Genomic DNA, 21696 nt, shown 5'->3' with positions numbered 1-21696 from the left:
AGGTTGTATGGGTCATTTAAGAACTAACAACTGACCTTTTTGGAGCGGTGGAAGGGTGGGGGCGTCTTCTTGTGCAACAACTGGCTCAGAATATTTGACGTGGTCTCTTTAAATACTTCATATTATCTCATTTCCATATACATGTCTTTTACCAATCAAACACAGGTAAGAGAAATAATATTTTTGGCTATTTTTGTATAATATTCTGCTTTAATGTTCATGGGCCTGGAGTGCCCAAAGGGGGTACATTCATGGGGTGTGGAAACAAAAGGACACGAGGCGGTTCACACAGGCCAACAATAAGATGGATGGGGTGGTAAAGGAATTCCAACAAATGGACTGCCTGGTCTGGAGACTCACTTTTGTAAACAATTAGAACCAGCTGAGGAGTAATCAGGAAGACATTGGGCAGTTTGCAGGAGATGAGGACATTGTCCAACAATGCACACGGTCAAAAACAAATGGGAGGTACAAACGCATCAATCATTGACACATTTTTGGTATATGAGGTTGCGTGACTTGAGAAAATATTGAACTGTAGGGCCCGTTATGAGCTCCTCGGTCCGCAGGCATCGGCAAGCCTTGCGTTCATCTTCATTGTCAACAGAGAAGGATTAGGGATCCAAATGTATTAAAATTGACCGCAACTGCTGTTAATGGGGCGGCACGGTGGCCGACTGGTTAGAGCGTCAGCCTCACAGTTCTGAGGACCCAGGTTCAATCCCCGGTCCCGCCTGTGTGGAGTTTGCATGTTCTCCCCGTGCCTGCATGGGTTTTCTCCGGGCACTCCGGTTTCCTCCCACATCCCAAAAACATGCATTAATTGGAGACTCTAAATTGCCCGTAGGTGTGATTGTGAGTTTGAATGGTTGTTTGTTTGTATGTGCCCTGCGATTGGCTGGCAACCAGTTCAGGGTGTTCTCCGCCTCCTGCCCGATGACAGCTGGGATAGGCTCCAGCACGCCCGCGACCCTAGTGAGGAGAAGCGGCTCAGAAAATGGACGGATGGATGGATGGATGCTGTTAATGGTGTAGAAATGCTTTTCCTGTTGGTAATTAGTTTCAGAGTGGATATCCCTTTCCTTTCCTCCGGCAAAGATGGCACATTCCCTCTCAAACCATTTAAAATAGTCAATTTATTTATTTTATTTATTGATTTTTTTATTTTATTTTTGGGGTATAGTGATTAGCTTGCTACCTCACAGTTCTGAGCTTCGGGGTTCAACCTTCCTGTGTGAAGTTTACATGTCGTCCTTGTGCTTGTGTGGGTTTTTTCTAGGTACTCCTCCCACATTCCAAAAACACATGAAACATAAACTACTCATGAAAAGTTAGGGATGTTCTGCTTTCGGATGAAATTTCAATCGATACCTAAAATATACACTGACCTTTACAGTGGAGCTTAATTTGACCTTTAAACATTTGAATTGTTCAGTGTTTCAGTACTACGAGCTGAACGGCAAATTTTACAGGTGTTTGTTCAAATAATTGACTAATACATTTCCAAGGATGTCCACTTCTATGCCTTTCTATGACTGCCTGTGTATCTTCTCATTCATCCAAGACATTTCAGTGTAAGGGCATTAAACTGGATTTTTCTGGTTGTCTTAGAAGACGTTTGGCCTCTCATTCGAGCAGGCTTCATCAGTTCATGCAACAAGGCTTAGTTACAGTCTTTCCTGTCTCTGTGTATCTTTGTTGCAACCTGCTGATGACAGTGTGTGACATTTGCTCAGTGGGCACTTCCCTCACATTTGGTGTGTCAACAGTCTCCGACCAGTCCTTTATTAAGTCAAAATAAAACGTGAATTGTGGTGCTTGAACTTGTGTCTTCAGTCTTGCCAACTTAGCGACTTTGTCACTAAAATTAGCGACTTTTCCGACCACTTTAGCAACCTTTTTTTTTTTTTTTTAAAAAAGCGACATTCATATTCATGTTAGCAACCTTATTTCCTGCATGGTGGAAGGAAGAGAGGGATCTGCCTTTATAATGAATAGGGAGTTGCCATTATGAGTTGGCAGTTGGTGCTCATAATCTCCACGCACTGTAGACATGTTTTTTTGTGAATGCGAATTACATAAGGATATACTATATATATATATACATATATGGGTGTGTGTGTGTGTGTAAAAAACAGAGCACCTTTTGTTTGAAGCCACCCACTTTTCAAGTGAGCAAATGTATTGGAACAGACATTATTAAATTAACTTAAAGTGAATAACATTGAATATTTATTTATATACTGCATCAAGCCTGCAACCCATTGACTTCACCAGACTTGCATTCTTCATTTGAAATGCTTTTCCAGGCCTTGAATGCAGCCTCTTTCAGTTCTTGATTGTTTCTGGCGGTTTCTCCCTTCAGTCTCTTCTTCAGGGGGTAAATTGCATGCTCTATTGGGTTAAGGTCCAGTGATTGACTTGGCCAGTCTAAGACCTTCGACTTTTCCCCCTTGATGAAGTCATTTGTTGTGTTGGCAGTGTGTTTTGGGTCATTGTCTTGTTGCATGATGAAGCTTCTCCCGATTAGTTTGGATGCATTTTTCTGCAAATTGCCAGACAAAATAGTTTTGTAGACTTCAGAATTCATTCTGCTGCTCCCATTGTGCTTTACATCATCAATAGACTTGTGAGCCCATTCCAGAAGTAGCCATGCAAGCCCAAACCATGACATTACCTTCACCATGCTTCACAGATGAGCTTGAGTGTTTTGGAACAAAGCAGATCCTTTCTTTCTCCATACGTTGGCCTTTCGATCATTTTGGTAGCAGGTAATCTTTGTCTCATCAGTACATTGAACTTTGTTCCAAAACTTTTTTGGCTCATCTCTGGACTTCTTTGCAAAATCCAATCTGTTCTTCCGATACTTTTTGCCGATGAGTGATTTGCATCTTGTGATATGGCCTGTATATTTCTTCTCTCGAAGTCTTCTTCAAACAGTGGATTGTGATACCTTCATCCCTGCACTGTGGAGGTTGGCAGTGATGTCATCGACTGTTGTCTTTGGGTATTTCTTTAGAGCTCTCGCAATGTTTCTGTCATCAACTGCTGTTGATAGTCTTGGCCAACCTGTTAGATGTCTGTTGCTCAGTACACCAGTAGTTTATTTCTTTTTCGGGACATTCCAAATTGTTGTATTGGCTATGCCCAATGTTTTTGCAATAGCTCTGATTGATTTTCCCTCTTCTCTCAGCTTCAAAATGGTTTGCTTTTCTCCCATAAACAGCTCTCTGGTCTTCATGTTTGCTTAACAACAAATGCAGTTTTCACAGGTGAAACCCAAAGCCAAAAACAAGCACTATCTAATGTTCAAGCAATCAGTCTAAAAAGCAACACATGAGCAACTTGAAACACGCATCAGTCACATGTCCCAATACTTTTGCTCACTTGAGTGGGTGGGTTCATACAAAAGGTGATCTGTCCTGAGTTGTTTAACACATCTAGATGTAAATACCATGAAATAAAAGATGCAATCCTGAACTTTTGTCTCATATTCATCTTTTGATCTTCAGTATACAACAAAAATTGACCTTGCTGTTCCAATACTTTTGTAGGGGAACACAATTTAATTTTGTTTAACAATTTTATTCCCCTGCGATTAGCTGATGACCAGGCTAGGGTGTACCCGCCTCTTGCCAAAAGGCTGCTGCGATAGGCTCCAGCACACCTGCGTCCCTAGTGAGAATAAACGGTACAAAGAACAGATGGATGGATTTTTATTCCATATTTACAACATATAGCATATCTACACAAGTAGCAGCTTATTCAAACAATACAACTTATATTAAGACATTCTACCGGGTGATTGAAAAGTAACTCCCTATTTTTAATGACTTGTAATTTATTTCTGAACTATAATTCTTCCAAGAAATTAACATGAGAAGAAAGTGTATTGCATGGAGTTATATTTAACCACCAGTTTCTCAAGCCGTCTGGGAACCGCATTAACTGATTTCACAAGGAACTCTTGTGGGATGGAAGACATAACTTCTCGTATTTGCCCTTCAAGTTCTTCCAAAGTCGTTGGTTTGGTAGAATAGACTTGTTCCGTTAATCATGGAACATACACAAAAAAAATTGAGAAAAATATTACAACATATCAATAAATTCTAAGTATTTTAAAATAGGGAGTTACTTTTCAATCACCCTGTATATTGAAGACAATTGAGGATAACATGCTGAGGCCTTGAATCCCCGTTAATCACGTGGCGCCTTTTTACATGATGTAAAGTTGTGAAAGATGGAGAGTAGCAAATTCTAATTTAAAATCAGCCGAATAAATAACAATAATCCATCCATTTTCAACACCGCTTATCCTGGTTAGGGTCACGGGACGCTGGAGCCTATCCCAGCTGACTTCGGGCGAAAGGCGGACTACACCCTGAACTAGTCGCCAGTCAGTCGCAGGGCACATATAGACACGGACAACCATTCGCACTCACATTCACACCGTCACTGAGTGGGAACTGAACCCACGCTGCCTGCACCAAAGTCAGGCGAGTGTACCACTACACCATCAGTGACTAAATGACAATAATGAAAAATAAAATAAAAAGATGCTCTCACATGGTGCCCGCCTGTTTCTAGCTGCCCTCTCAAGAATGCATTCCTAGAACTGGCTCGGATAAGCAACCTGCGCATGTGGCTATCTTGTTACTGGTGTGAAACAGATTTTTCTTTTGTATGAACAAGAACAGATTAAAGACATTTATAATGGAAAACTACTGCTTGCTGTAAATTCTGCATTAAATGCAACATTCTAAAACAAGAAAATATATATATAGTACAATCCAGTAAACATACATATTCAGTAATATATAATAGTCTCAATACTTTCTTTTGAAGAACACCAAAATATATATATTTTGTTATATTATGTGGTGACGTACTGAGGTAAGGTATCGTACAGCGTACATTTTTGCTATGTAACTTTACTCTCTTAACTATTCATCTAATATATTTTCTTGTGTGGCGCTGATGGGAATCCATATGATTATGCACTTTTTTTTTTGTTTTTCTGCATCTAATTTTATAAACCCCCTCATTTGTTTAAATTCACAGCATCTACTAGCCCCTAGAACATCATAACAATATTGTGCAAATTGGTAATGTTTTTAAAAAAAATAAAAAACAAGTATAATCAGATTTTGATTACTTGATGACTTCAACAATATCGACTGTGTACGGTTTTCATAAATGAGCACTTTTCAAATGGGAGTCTGGCGTTGCCATCTCCAGTGCAAGAGAAAGGCTGCTGCCATAGCAGCCTTGGTAATGATCAAGAGTAAGGCCAACTCCAGTGGAGGTTTTATCTGGCTACTTGATTTAGATAAGTGGGGTTGGCTGCAAACAGATGTGCCTTCAGACGTAATTCCGACGTAAATTCGGCCCTTATCGTTACAAAACAACGTTGTGAAGAATGTATAAACAAAGATAACAGTGCAACAAAGTTTAAAATCAGCCTTGTTTTGTAAGTTCATGTAAGTAGAAGACAGATTTCTTCAGATTAACCCAATGGTCATTCCCCAAATATTCTTATCTACTGATAAAGCTTTTGGGAAAGTCATCATTGTGAAGTAAAAGTGTTGACTGTAATTCCTAGAACAGTGGTATTATACATGCTGAATGAAGTATTAAAAGTTGTGACATTGTAACGGAAATGGTCATACATTTTCGTGACAGTATCCATTCTAACAATTACATTTTTCAGTGTAATAAACGTTATTAAGGTAAGGATTTTAAAATGATAGTTTCGGACCACCGTTTAAGACATCATTGTTCCCACAGATTTCAATCATGGACCTGTTTCTTGTGTGTGAGGGGCAAAGTTGAGCTTCTCAAAACAGACCAAGGCCACCAAACAGTAGAATCAATGCTTTCGGTGAGAGCCACAACAACATGTTGGCCCTGTCTACTATATGAGAGGCTGATTCGCTAGCTCCTTTGTCTGCAAATATATAGGGACAAAGGTGCCCTAAAGAAATGGAGACCAGACTAGAGATGGTAAAGACAGCAGAAATAAGTAACTCAGTTGACAAATTTGGTAATTTTGTTCCCTTTTTTTCCAAACCAGAAAATACTATAAAGACAGTCGGAATTTAGCATTTTACATTGCAAGTAAGTAAATGTCCTATTGTTGCAACCACATCCATGCAGCCTCTAGCCTTCACAGTTAGCTTTTGACACCCCACTCTGAATCAATCAATATTTTAAATGCCATCTGATAGCTCAAATGATAGTGTGTTACATTGATTTGATGAGAAAGGGAAAAAAAAAAAACTTTTTCAAAATTAAAGAAGGAAATACCAGTTAGGGCTCATTTTTGAGTTGTGAAGTACTATTGCAAGCCACAGCCAATTTGCATGTAATCTAAATCTGTGCGTTCAGAGCAAGAAAAAATATCTATGCTAGATGGAGGACAATGAATCCATACTATTCCCTGGGTTCCCAACAGTGGCTTCAGTAAACATGGGATTTGCATTGCTTGGTGTTCCTCTTCAACAACTCAGTTTATGCCATCATTGCCTTTATCCATCCGTCTGTCCATCCATCTGTACATCTGTCCTTCCGTCTGTCCGTCCGTCCATCCACCCATCCGTTTTTTAAATAATGCTTGTACTCATTAGGGTAGCTGTTAATTAGAGGCTAGCCCAGGTGACCTTTGGCAAGAGGCTAGGCAAACCCTGGATTCGTCACCAGTGGCATGTCAAATGGCAAGTCAATTGATGCTGCCCTCATTGACTTTAATCAAAGACAAAAGCTCCGAGGTGAATGTCTTGGAATCTTGCGGTTCTGTGAGTGCATAGATTTTTTCCCAAACGCCCCTATCGTTGTGCCCCCGAGCACACCATTGCAGAATATCCAATATTACCACAAAGCTGATTATGTCTGTACTTATTTTAGTATTTGATACACTTCACAGCATGATGCTCAAGCATGGTTGTTGCTTTTGGAGTTTATGACTAGCCTGCCCAAGTGCGAGAAATGCCACGGTTCATAGGGATCTGATGACATACTGCTCAGACACTGATATGAGTGAGTCCAACATCCCTATTTATTACTACATCTGAACAGAGGTAAGTCAAACTGTAGCGTGTCCAGTTCACTCTAATTTCCTTCAGACATTTGAGACCCCCTTCCTCCAAAAATTGTTGAAGATCATCACTGTTTTCAAAGCCAAAAATCTGCACGGCCTCCAGCAGCGCTCATATATTTGTATTCTTGCTGAGTGACCCTATGTCCCTTTTTATGGAACTGAAAACAGGTACCAATTTCACTCTCGAATCTCAATATCATTCAGGTTTACCTAGCCGGTAGATGTTTTTCTTTGAAAATACCTACTTTAGAGGCTGTCTTGGAAGCAAAAGTTGTAACAAAAATGCTTGACGTATGATAGAAGAACATCATAAACACCTCCCAGATTTTCTCAAAAATTTTGACTCGTACAACATTGCAAGTGAGTTGACTGTAGCTTAGCCAGGGCCCTGTCAAGATTACTACTACTACTAAGGACTATGTCGAATGACATATCGCAGTTAGGTATCAGTCCATGATTCCAAGACTTACGAAGGAACCAAGTCAATGTCTGCTCATAAAAAAAAAAAACTCTCGTCGCATCATGAAACTGACCAAGCGGCAAAAATTAGAGAAATCAAAACAGGGTCATTACTTTTCCCAGGAAAACTCAGCAAAGAGCATCCAACTTACTTGTAGAGACTGTCAGGCTCCAGGCACTTGAAGACGACAGAATAAAGCAGCGTGTGGGGATGTTCACCGCTCCTTTTACCGGGCACAATGCAGGACGAACCCAAACCCGAGAAGAGATCATCCAACAAGCTCAACACTTCACCTGGCAGGGAGATGGATTCGGACAGAAGGTTAATCAAATGAAACAAAGGTCCTACAAGAAAGGGTCGTAGAATTTCTCTTTCGTCTGTCAATTGTTTCGCTATGCAGGATAATTTCCAAAATTGAAAAACAATGAAATCAGAAAATATTTTATTATCAAGGAAACTTACTGTTTATAAAATTTAACAAATATGAATTGACTTACACATGGTATGGTTGTTTCTGTATAATTTTGACGCCTAACAGTAAGTGCATACTGTATATAGTTCACATCACAAAAATACACATTTGAAACCAGATGCTTACATAGACTTCATAAAAAGACATGCTTTATTTCCTCACTGTCTGACATGAAATGAGACGACACGTTTCCTGTTTTTTGTCTGTTTACCACATTTTACCGATTTACATGTTAAAATTAAGTAAATTCAAATGACCTTTTGTTCAGCGTACAACTCTATGGTAATACTTTGCAACCATCCTGACTTTTTTGTCATATAACATGCGTGGGTAAGCAAAACACATTGTATTTTTTTTTGCAGACCCACATTGCTATTTTCCAGTGCTCGTGGGGATGATGGAAAGGTAGGAGCTATCAAAACAGTTGAAAAACTCTGAAAAGGTTGGATTTCCAACTATTTCTACACACATGCAAAGGGCAGCTTCATGTGAGTTTATAACACAAGTGCCAATTTATAAATACAAGACTAATCTGGCTGGCAGGGCACAAAGTAAAAAGAGAAGTTGGAAAAGGGATGGGAAAGAAGTTCATGAACGAGTGATTTGACCTTTTTGTAGAAATAAACGTGCGTATACAACGTGCAATTGTTCTTTTGAAGGCTAATCCTTTCTTATTCATATCTCTTATTGGATGTATTTTATTCATATTTTCATATACTATATTATATCATACATTTATACAGTGTATGCATTATATTAATGGGCTATTTTCTAAGTTCTAATAGGACTCTGTATCGTATCAGTATTAACGGATTACTGGTACCCAAGTATATTTTGTCCTCGTGGCTATTTGTTGTCGTAAAGGAATTTGTCTCTGGTAGTGTTTTATCCACTTAAGTCAAATAAACACCTCCCACACACACCGTGTTTTTCCCGTCAGAATAAAAAAAAAAACAATTCAAGTTCAATAATCTAAATTCATAGATGCTTAGTATTTACCATTCACTGAAATTTGCTGCTAACCAAAACAGCAGCTCCAAGACAAGTAACAAGTCGCTTAAAGTGTGGAAACTTACACAAACTCCGTACACCCTCTTAAATATCATCTAATACGACGTGTACACAACACTGTCTAGTAGATTCTGACATGTGGTCGCGCCACATTGTTGTGCATTCATGTTTACAGTCTGGGGAGCTGTGTTCTTCCTCGTCTGCTTCATTTCTTGCCATGTTGCTGCATTTATCAATTTTGCTTTAAACTGTAGTTTCACTTACTTTACAATTATTAATGTGTTCAAAATTAATATGCCTTATATAATTAACCATTTACCTGAAATACGGCACGTACAGTTATTGACATGATTTTTGGAGAACTGCAGCGTCACTGTGTTACTGATATTTACTTTTTAAAAAATGTAGTTCTATATGCCTTGTCTTTTCAATTCTAACCATAATCAACCGACGTACCTCCATTCAAAAGTCTGACCAGATATTTTCTGTTATTTTAACTGCTGCTTATTCTTCTGCCTCTTAAACAGTGATTCTCCCCACCAAAGTAAATAACACGCCAACATTGGTGGAACAGTAATTATCCCACACAGACCGCTTAATTATTCACAGATATAACTGCCAATTATCTAATTACTACTCTTAAAATAATTTGGCTTCATTACGCCTGTGTTTCACCTTTCACTGAATGCAAATATGAAAGGAATGTCAACTGGATGCCAGTTTTCAAAAACAGAGCAAGTCAGCTCAATGCGGTGTGAACAAAAGAAGAAGAAATGAGAAAGAAGAAAGGCTGAAAAGTTTCTTCATGATGCTGTGTGAAGAATCAATAATGTCAATCAGTGTTTTAATAATTAGAATAATGCCTGTCTGTGTAAGTAAAAGCCACTCACGATGAGTGAGTATACAACATTACTACATATTCTTGACCCATATAAATCCAATGATAGACCTACTGACTCATGTTGTTCTTGTATAAACCTGTCATTGGCATCTGTTTAATCTGGTTCTAGCAGGATTTAGCTCAATGATGGTTCGGATTTGGTCCTTCTGCTTTTACATTCTGAATATCATTTATTTAATATATACAGTACATAACACCCAAGAAGAATACTGTTTTTAAAAATGTCCTAATTCTGGAAAATATAACCAATTATATGTTTAACATGTCAGTTCAACATTTGAACGGATATTATATTTTAAAACATTCGAAGAAGGGTCCATTCGGATACAGCTGATAATAACACACATTATCTTTGACACATATATCCAGGATTAAAAAAATGAGCATTTCATGTTTGTCTTTGTACATTGAGGCAAACTTAGAAAACTGACCCTTAAAAATTTGGTAAACCACTATTGTTTTCCGTTTGCTTTTTGATTGGCTTGTTTATTTATTTATTTTTTTTTTCTTTGATTGCTGGTGTTTTTATTTTTATTTTTTTTAAACTTTTTTTGTAATTGCCTAATCCCCTTTTACCTTATACTGTCTTGTGACCATATCGTTGTCTTGTGCATAAATATTCATTTTATATATATATATATATATATATATATATATATATATATATATATATATATATATATATATATATACATGAATAAAATCTAACATAAATAACAATTTGGAAAACTGTTCCATGGAAGTCGAAAACCAAAACTTAACATTTATAAGTCTGGACCTCAACGGTACAAAGTATAAAGTGATCTTCTGGGAAACTGTCCCTCAAGTGTCCAAAACCTACACTTGGTATTTGGAAAACCATTCCTCAAAGGTTTCAGAACCAAACTTAGCATTTGAGCAACTGTTCCTGAAAGGTCCAAAGTCCAAAGAAATTTCTAAAATCATCCCTCAAAAGTCTAAAATGCAAACTGAACATTTTAGAAACTTTCCTTTGAAAGTCTAAAACCCAAACAGAACGTTTCTGAAACAGCTTATTGATGTTCTGAAACCCAAACTTAGAATTTGAGAAACTGTCCAGAGAAAGTCAAATACCCAAACTTAAGCTCCAAAACCCAAAACTAATGTTTCGGAAACTGTCCCTTCAAAAGTCTGAAACCCAGACTTAACATTTAAGGAAACTTTCTCATGAAAGTCCAAAACCCAAACTTAGAATTCTGTAAATCATCTTTTGAAGGTCCAAAACCTAAACTTAACATTTCAGAAACCATCCCTAAAAGGTTCCAAACCCAAACATTTGGAAAAGTGTCCCTCTAACAGCCAAAACCCAAACTTAAGGTTTCATAAAGACTCCTACGATAGTCCAAAATCCAAACTTTGCATTTGGGAAACTGTCTCTCGAATGTCTAAAACCCAAAATTAACATTTCAGGAACTAACCCATGAAACTCAAACACCCAAACTTAGCATTTACTTTGAGCAGATACTAATAAACATATCATCAATCGATGTGACTAAATCCCTGTTTGTGCTTTTAAAGGCATAAAAATAAACAATAATAATTTGGGCTTCCAGCTCATAAAACCCAATAAATCAGGAATTCAAAAAATTATAATACTGTGAAGAAATCAGCCCAAATTTTGCAGACCATAAATTTTTTAAACTGAGTGTCACACACTAATCATTTACTAAACTCAAAGCACCTGCACAGGTTTCCGCAGGTGTCATTAAATTGCTTCAGTTTGGTTCAATTGTCTCAGTTGGGTTCAATATGGGGTAGACTGTAGACTTGATGGCCAGAAGACCATCACTGATACCCTCCATTGGATGGGTAAGCCACAAAAGTTCATAGCTAAGGAGGCTGCTGTTCACAGAGTGCTGTGTCCAAGCATATCAATGGAAAGTCTAGTGGAAGGACAAAATGTGGCAGGAGAAGATGCACCAGCAAAAGAGATGACTGTGGGCTTCAGCGGATTATCAAACAGAGAAGATTCAAGAATCTATCAGAGATCCAGAAAGAGTGGAATGAGGCGGGAGTCACAGCTTCAAAAGCCACCACATTCAGACGCATCCGGGAGATGGGCTACAACTGTCGGGTTCCTCGGGTCAAGCGACTTCTGAGTAGGAAGCGTCTCACCCGTGGCAAGGAGAAGGACTGGACTGTTGGACAGTGGTCCTAGGTCCTCTTTTTTGATGAAAGCAAAGTGTGCCTTTGATTTGGGAATCAAGGTCCAAGGGTTTGGAGGAGGAGGGGTGAAGAACAGTATCCAAGCTGATTGAGGTACAGTGTGAAATATCCACAGTCAGTCATGATTTGAGGTGGAATGTCCAGTGCAGGTGTTGGTAAACTCTGCTTTCTTACCTGTAAGTCCAAAGTCACCCCAACAGTCTACCAAAATGTTTTAGAGGACTTCATGATTCCTTTTGCTGAGTATCTGTATGGAGATGCAGATTTCATCTTCCAGCAGGACCTGAGCCCTGCCTATAACGCCAGAAGCACCAAAACCTGGTTTGATGCCCAAGGCATCATAGTGCTTAACTGGCCAGCCAACTCGCCGGATCTAAACCCTATTGAGAATCTAAGGGGTATTATCAAGAGTAAAATGAGGGGCACCAAACCCAGACCCAAAAACAAAGAACTGACAGCAAGCATCAAGGAAATCTGGGCTTCCATAACTCCCAAGCAATGCCACAGGCTGATTGCCACAATGGCACGGCGCATCGAGGCAGTGATTAAAGCAAAGGGATTCCCAACCAAGTATTGAAGATTAACATATCGTTTTGAAAGTGATTGATTTAATGTGACCCTAATTTCTTTCTTTTTTTCTACAAAAACTGAGAAGTAAATGGTGATTTCTTTACAGTATTCTCATTTTTTGAATTCCTGATTTTGTGGGTTTTATGAGCTGGAAGCCCAAATTATGTAAAAATAAACAAATAAATACTTGAATTTGTTTACATTGTGGAATCTATAATCTATTAAAGTTTAACCTTTTTAATGGAATTATGGAACTAAATAAACTTTTCCATGATATAATTTTTTTTTGGAAAGGGTCTGTATGTGGCTGCCTTACTCCCACCTCTGGGATGAACTACGTGTCTCTGACAGCACAAGGACCTGACAGAATACAAACAACAGGCTGACAACATCTCTCAGTGAAGCTTAAGACTGCTACTATATTATCATCCATTTAAGCTCTCTGTGTTTATTTAGAATCAAAAGCCCTCACTGACAGAACCGAACCAGTGCATTCCATGAGTCGACAGCTAAAGTATCGGATGTACCATCATGCCCACGCTTAAAATGTACTTTTGGCATTCAGTAAATGCCACTTTGTGAGAAGCTAACCAAATGAGGATAAAATACGGAGATCATTTTACCTCCTGCCTTAATCTTCCATCCACTAACTGATCTTGTGACTTGAAGACATCAAATCACTTCCAGTTTGTTTATTCCCCCCGAAAAAATGGAAATAGAACTTCTTTAAAACTGATGTTGGCAAACTGAAGACTAACTATAATTCAAAGTCGAGTCTTGAGCAACCCATCCCAAAATGGGCGGGTAGTCGTGCTCTGTATCATTAAATTATATGTTGATGATGTTACGGATGGCCGACTGGTTAGCACATCCGCCTCAGAGTTCTGAGGTCCTGGGTTCAAACCTGGACTTTCTGTGTGGAGTTTGGATTTTTGTCCCGATCCTGCAATAGTTTTCTCCAGGTACTCCGGTTCCTCTCTTCTTCTTTTCCTTTCAGCTTGTCCCATTAGGGGTCGCCACAACATGTCATCCTTTTCCATGTAAGCCTATCTCCTGCATCCTCCTCTCTAACACCAACTGCCTTCATGTCTTCCCTCACAACATCCATCAACCTTCTCTTTGGTCTTCCTCTAGCTCTCTTGCCTGGCAGCTCCATCCTCATCAGCCTTCTACCAAGATACTCACTATCGCTCCTTTGGATGTGTCCGAACCATCTAAGTCTGCTCTCTTTAACTTTGTCTCCAAAACATCTAACCTTGGCTGTCCTTCTGATGAGCTCATTTCTAATTTTATTAAACCTGGTCACTCCGAGAGCGAACCTCACCATCTTCATTTCCGCCACCTCCAGCTCTGCTTCCTGTTGTCTCTTCAGTGCCACTGTCTCTAATCCGTACATCATGGCTGGCCTCACCACTGTCTTATAAACTTTGCCCTTCATCCTAGCAGAGACTCTTCTGTCACATAACACACCTGACACCTTCCTCCAGCCGTTCCAACCTGCTTGGACCCGTTTCTTCACTTCCTGACCACACTCACCATTGCTCTGGACTGTTGACCCCAAGTATTTAAAGTCATCCACCCTTGCTATCGCTTCTCCCTGTAGCCGCGCTCTTCCCCCTCCACCCCTCTCATTCATGCACATATATTCTGTCTGATGTTACGGCAATGCATGTTATAACATCCAGGCTGGGCCATAAGTTTCCCCACATAGGAAAAAATAAATGTGAAAAGAACTTGTTAGAAAATATATGGATAGAAACTTTCCCAAAGAGTGACTGGCGACCAGTTCAGGGTGTACCCAGCATCTTGCCAAAGTCAGCTGGGGTAGGATCCAACCTGAGTGAGGATTAGCGCTACAGAAAATGGATGGATGCAAATATGTAAACGTAAGGCCCACCATACCATATTTTGGGGGATCCTGGGGAATAACTAGTTTTATCTTGAATATCCGGCCAAAAATAAAACAAAACTATTTAATTCTCAGGCATTACTTGCTTAACATGTAGACTGAGTGCTATCTGCAACCAATAAGGCGTGCTGCTGTGTCAAATGACACCTATGACAGATGCATCAACAGTCACTGAAAAGTCAGCAAGAGATGGTACAGACACACCATGTAGTAAGGTGGGACTTTGTAAGTCACAGGGAAAGGACCACTACTGACTGATTGAATCCTTCGCTCACTGGACGACCCGCTCTATCAAATGATCCACTGCCGCTCCAAATACATAATAAAATTCAGAATATTACTGATATATTTACAGCACAGTAATGCCTTATTAATGTGGAACAGCAATCAATTATTCTCCTTTCACACCACATAAACACAAACTATACAAAAAAAAAGAAAAATGTCAAGATGAAATATCCCAGTATAACTGACATCCTAAGAAGTGTAGTTACTCATCTACTGCCATCCATTTGGTAGTTTTAAACAGATTGCATTCCTTTCGAAAGTTAGTAAATAGTCAATTTGGAAAAATGAATGGTAGAAAAACAAATGAAACCCAAACAAGCACGCCATACAGTCCCCTCCAAATGTATTGGAACACCAAGGTCAATTCCCTTGTTTTTGTTGTATTCTGAAGACATTTGGGTTTCAGATCAAATGATGAATGAGTACTTGTACGACCGGTGTCAGAGCTTGGTTCGCATTGCCGGCAGTAAGTCGGACTCGTTTCCGGTGAGGATTGGACTCCGCCAAGGCTGCCCTTTGTCACCGATTCTGTTCATAACTTTTATTGACAGAATCTCTAGGTGCAGCCGAGGCGTAGAGGGGGTACAGTTTGGGGCCCTCAGTATTGTATCTATGCTTTTTGCAGACGATGTGGTTCTGTTGGCTTCATCAAGACGTGATCTCCAACTCTCACTGGAGTGGTTCGCAGCCGAGTGTGAAGCGGTTGGGATGAAAATCAGCATCTCCAAATCTAAGACCATGGTCCTCAGTTGGAAAAGGGTGGAGTGCCCTCTCCGGGTCGGGGATGAGATCCTGCCCCAAGTGGAGGAGTTCAAGTATTTTGGGGTCTTGTTCATAAGTGAGGGAAGAATGGAACGGGAGATCGACAGGAGGATCGGTGCAGCGTCTGCAGTAATGCGGACTTTGCATATCGGTCCGTTGTGGTGAAGAAGGAGCTAAGTTGAAAGGCTCTCAATTTACCGGTCGATCTACGTTCCTACCCTCACCTATGGTCACAAGCTGTGGGTTGTACCCGAAAGAACAAGATCCCGGATACAAGCGGCCGAAATGAGTTTCCTCCGCAGGGTGTCCGGGCTCTCCCTTAGAGATAGGATGAGAAGCTCGGTCATCAGGGAGGGGCTCAGAGTAGAGCCGCTACTCCTCCGCATTGAGAGGAGTCAGATGAGGTAGCTCAGGCATCTGATTAGGATGCCTCCCGGACGCCTCCCTGGTGAGGTGGCCCGGGCACAGACCCTGGGGACGACCCAGGACACGCTGAAGAGACTATGTTTCCCGGCTGGTATGGGAACGCCTCAGGATCCCCCCAGAAAAGCTGTTTGAAGTGGCTGGCGAGAGGGAAGTCTGGGCTTCCCTATTAAAGCTACTGCCCAACCTCGTATAAGCGAAAGAAAATGGATGGATGGATGGATGATGAATATGAGACAAAGGTTCAGAATTCCAGCTCTTAGTTCATGGTATTTACATCTAGATGTGTTAAACAACTCAGGACAGCGCACCTTTTGTTTGAAGCCACCCACTTTTCAAGTGAGCAAAAGTAATGGACCATGTGACTGGTGGGTGTTTTTAGTTGCTCAGGTGTTGCCTACCAGATTGATTGCTTGAACATTAGATAGTGCTTGTTTTTGGCTTTGGGTTTCACCTGTGATTTTCTGTTAAGGAAACATGAAGACCAGAGAGCTGACCATGGGGGAAAAGCAAGCCCTTTTGAAGCTGAGAGAAGAGGGAAAATTGATCAGAGCTATTGCACAAATATTGGGCATAGCCAATACAACAATTCGGAATGTCCTGAAAAATAAAGTAACTACTGGTGTACTGAGCAACAGACATCGAACAGGTCGGCCAAGGGTATCAACAGCAGGTGATGACAGAAACATTGTGAGAGCTGTGAAGAAACACCCAAAGACAACAGTCAATGACATCATTTCCAATCTCCACAGGGCAGGAGTGAATTTAACACAATCCACCGTGATAGAAGAAGACTTTGAGAGAAGAAATATACAGGCCATACCACAAGATGCAAACCACTCATCAGCAAAAAGAATCAGAAGGCCAGATTGGATTTTGCAAAGAAGCATAGAGATGAGCCACAAAAGTTTTGGAACAAAGTTTTATGGACTGATGAGCCCAAGATTAATGTCTACCAAAGTGATGGAAAGGCCAAAGTATGGAGAAAGGAAGAATCTGCTTATGATCCAAAACACACAAGCTCATCTGTGAAGCATGGTGGAGGTAATGTCATGGCTTGGGCTTGCATGGCTGCTTCTGGAAGAGGCTCAGTAGTCTTTATTGATGATGTAAAGCATGATGGTAGCAGCAGAATGAATTCTGAAGTCTACAAAACCATTTTGTCTGGCAATTTACAGAAAAATGCATCCAAACTAATCGGGAGAAGCATGCAACAAGACAATGACCCAAAACACACTGCCAACACAACAACGGATTTCATCGGGGGAGAAAAGTGGAAGGTCTCAGACTGGCCAAGTCAATCACCTGACCTTAACCCAATAGAGCATGCATTTTACTCCTGAAGAGGAGACTGAAGGGAGAAACCCCCAGACAAAAATAAGAACTGAAAGAGGCTGCAGTCAAGACCTGGAAAAGCATTTCAAATGAAGAATGCAACAGTCTGGTGAAATCAGTGGGTCGTAGGCTTGCCAATACTTTTGCTCACTTGAAAAAGTGGGTGGCTTCGAACAAAAGGTGCTCCCTGGTGAGTTGTTGAACACATCTAGATGTAAATACCATGAAATAAAATCTGGAATTCATTCCTTTGTCTCATATTCATCTTTTGATCTGAAACCCAAATGTCTTCAGGATACAACACAAACAAAGGAATTGACCTTGCTGTTCCAATACTTCTGGAGGGGACTGTATAGAGTGTGCCTGCGGTTAACATATTCTGTCTATACCAAAAAGCAAAAACACAGCACACAGCTGGCAAAAATTACAGCCCCTGAAATTCTATTACGGTAAAAGCCATTTTGCGTGTTCTCCGACTTACATGGCGATTACAAAAAGCTGATGCCAAGGGATCTTTTTGTAAGCGGAGAGGGGAACAAATGATAGCAAATCACAGGGAGGTGCAGAGGGTTAGCATGTAGGCGGATGCTCAAATGCATGATGTAATTCCGTTAAATCAAACATATTTGCATAAGAGCTGCCTGACCCAGACTCACCCAAATGTTGTGAGAAAACAAGGAAAGCCCTGGCAAACTGCCATAACAAAGCACAATACAGCAAAGAAAATGGATGGGAAGAAAATTCCGAGAAGTAAGTATCAGTTGGACAGCATCATTCGCAAAGCGAACTGCAGGCAGGAAAGGACCAATTACAAATAATGAGCAGAAAAGCAACACGTAAGTGCAAAGCACATATTTTACAATGCACACTGCACCCATTTACATGCATTGTGTACATATTGCAGAGAACCCACCGACATACTTAACACACTTAATGGCTCGCTTCTTTGAACATGAAGTCAAGCTGGAGTAAGGGTTGTGCAAGTAACAGTTTGTCTGATGTAATCCTCAAGGTCAGTGGGTTCAAACATTTATCCATCCATCCATCCATTTTCAGAGCCGCTTCTCTTCACTAGGGTTGCAGGCGTGCTGGAGCCTATCCCAGCTATCATCGGGCAGGAGGCAGGGTACACCCTGAACTGGTTGCCAGCCAATCGCAGGGCACATACAAACAAACAACCATTCGCACTCACAGTCACACTTACGGGCAATTTAGAGTTGTCAATTAACCCAGCATGCATGTTTTTGGGATGTGGGAGGAAACCGGAGTGCCCGGAGAAAACCCACGCAGGCACCGGGAGAACATGCAAACTCCACACAGGCGGGGCCAGGGATTGAACCGTGGTCCTCAGAACTGTGAGGCTGACGCTCTAACCAGTCGTCCACCGTGCTGCCTCAAACATTTATTTATTTATTTATTTTTGAGTGAATTTGGCAGTAAAAACATTTTTATTTCACGAACACCCACATCATATTTATCTATTCACAACTGAGGACAATTTAGAGTCTTCAATAAACCTACCAAAAATGTTTTTGGAATGTAGGAGACCGGAGCACCTGTGGAAAACCCCATATTATGTTGTATCATAATGTATTATTTCAATTATTTATTAATAAAAACTATTATTGTTGTTAGATTATTGTTGTTAGCATCACTCTGAGTTTTGATGTTCTCTTTTTGAGTCATAGCAATAATAATAATATTATACACACAAGGAAGGGATAGACTGAATTAGATTTGCAATCTACATTTGCGAGATTGATCACAGTATGATTCATTGGTTTATAAATGTGTTGCCATTGGCTTGATTGCATCTTTGCATAAGAAGTTTATAAAATTTACTGATAAGAATTAAAAAAAAAACACCGCTGACATTGACATACAATTTTTGATTTAAGACTTTTTCAAATGTACATAAAAGGCCGACTGCATTTCTCTCAAATATTGTTCACAAATATGTCTAAATCTGTGTTAGTTAGCACGTCTCCTTTGCTGAGATAATCCAGCCAACCCACAGGTGTGGCATGTCAAGATTCTGATTACATAGCATGATTATTACTCAGGTGTGGCTTTGACTGCATTTTCACGAGGAATACGGATATGGCAGAAAACATTTTAAAAATTTCAAAAAATCTACCAAAAACACAAACGAGTGAACGGTATACAATTAAAAATACTCCTTGGACTATTTTTGGCTCAAACATTGATGATTATTGCCTGAGCGTGCTGTGTAATACGTAGTGAAAATCTACTACTGATAGGAATTAATGGCTCTTCAAAGGCAGCCGAGCACGTCGTTCCCTTTTTCTTTTTTGGCCAGCACCACAACGGCCTGGTTGTCATTATCATCGGTCTTTGCATCACTGTGCATTTAAAAGAGTGCTTGAAAATTTTCTGCTCTAATCCTCTTGACTATATTCTTTTCTTCCCCCTCCAAACATGTGCCACTTGTGCTTGTCTGGGTCTCAATCATCACATAAAGGAGGTTATGGAAATGACAAAATCAGGAGCGATAATTAAGATTTTATAATGTAGTGATGCCAATTGCCTTCTGCGAGAATCTCAGTTTCATGTTTTATGGCCTATTGTGTCTGTCTTGACTGACAATGTTAGTTGTCTCTCCAATTGTTGGTGCAGGGGTACCTCGAAGTTCGACCACCATCTTTTATGGGATGGTGGTCGAACGTCAGATTGTTAAAAATTCTCATAGTTGCATCTTATTAAAACGTATTAAGGTAACGGTGTAAGTAACATTTTAGCATTCAAAATTGTCATATGAGTAAAGCTAAAGTTAACCTATCAAATATTAATATGTTGAAAACAATATAAAACAGTTTAAATACTCTCTGAAACTGACACTAACCACAAATGTAATGCTACATCATTAAAACTTACACAGACATAAGATCTTTTATCACAGGTGACAAACATAGGGCAGCTAGCCAGTCGGCGTTAGGTTAACTCAGGGGTCTACATCTTCATTCGGGCAATGGGACAAAAACAGGAAGTAGAAACCTACCAAAATACAACTGGTACCAAGAACAAACCCTTCTGCTCACTCATTCAACTGAGTACTGGCAATTATGTCAGACTATCAGTACATGGACATAATTGCGCACTGTGGACAAAAGTACTGTACTTGGATATTACTGGAGTTGACCAGCGTTATGGAATGGAATATGGTGGAACGTCAAGGTACCACTCTCGGCAAAAATGTCTTAATATTAAGGTCCTGATTTTGACCAGTCCACACGATGAAATAGCGGTTAGCACATCTGCTTCACATTTGAGAGGTCTCAGGTTCAAATCTTGACTTGATCCTCTTTTTGGAGTTCGCATGTTTGCCGTGCGCTTGCATGGGTTTTTCTCCGGGCACTGTGGTTTCCTTCCACATTCCAAAACCATGTAAGGTTAGTTGAAGATTCAAATTTATCCACACTGTAGGTGTGGATATGAGTGTGAACGATTGTTTCGCTGTATGTGGCCTGCAATTGGCTGGCGTACCCCACGTCTCGCCCAAAGTCAACTGGGATTGACTCCAGCTCAGCCATGACCCTAATGAGGAAAAGCGCTGTAGAAAACGGATGGATGGTTTTGACCATATAAGTGTTTTCATCTGTAATGTAATGATTCACAAAGCAGACAGTACAGCTGCAGCGGGATCAATTTACAGTCCCATCCACATTTGCCCTGCGATTGACTTGCGACCAATCCAGCGTGTAGCTATTAAAAAGTACCAAAATTGAGCAATAAGACTTCTGAGTTCAGGAGCATCTGGAATTATGATCAATATCAACTAAGTGTATCTAAGTAAATTCAATACTACATACTGAAGAAGGATTTATCAGTTTTGGTTTTGGATAGCAATTCAACTATTATGTGATGTACTGGCAATTAGTAAGCACTTGAAAATATATATATATATATGAGTAACTTTCATACTAAAATGCAGCATTCAACCAACCTTAATTGAGATTCTGTACTGCCAGTCTGCTGGTACATTCTTGTGTATTGCTGCCAAGTCATCATGAAGAAAGTCTTACGACCATTTATGTCCGAAATGGCAAAATGAATCAAACGGCGTGAATGCTTTCGCAATCGATCAACATAAGTCATGTCTCTCTGATTCATTACGTTCAAAGATTTTTGTTTCATCGCTGCTGTCGTAACTGGCTCAATACAAACAGTAATGAATAAAAAGTGTAGCTCTCTACCTTTTTAAAAAAAAAGGTAGAGGAAGAGAAAGCAACACTAACAACATGTTTGTGAGGAGACAAAAATGGGA

The 21696-nt window shown here is 40.0% G+C and overlaps 1 protein-coding gene across 3 annotated transcripts in view; it reads right to left on the bottom strand.

Annotated features, from left to right (window-relative positions):
- LOC133490224 (astrotactin-2-like) overlaps positions 1-21696 on the bottom strand; it is a 286520-nt gene that overhangs the window by 12834 nt on the left and 251990 nt on the right. For 2 of the 3 annotated variants that reach the window (XM_061800017.1, XM_061800018.1), the window contains exon 20: positions 7708-7849. The exons of the other annotated variant lie outside the window; for it this stretch is intronic. In XM_061800017.1, coding sequence (XP_061656001.1) covers positions 7708-7849 — 142 coding nt within the window. The remainder of the gene's footprint in view (positions 1-7707; positions 7850-21696) is intronic. 3 annotated transcript variants of the gene reach the window in all.

This window comes from Phyllopteryx taeniolatus, chromosome 15 (assembly GCF_024500385.1).
Source record: "Phyllopteryx taeniolatus isolate TA_2022b chromosome 15, UOR_Ptae_1.2, whole genome shotgun sequence".
Taxonomy (NCBI): Eukaryota; Metazoa; Chordata; class Actinopteri; order Syngnathiformes; family Syngnathidae; genus Phyllopteryx; species Phyllopteryx taeniolatus.
The sequence above is the reverse complement of the archived record's forward strand: the minus strand, read 5'-3'. Positions and strand labels throughout refer to the sequence as shown.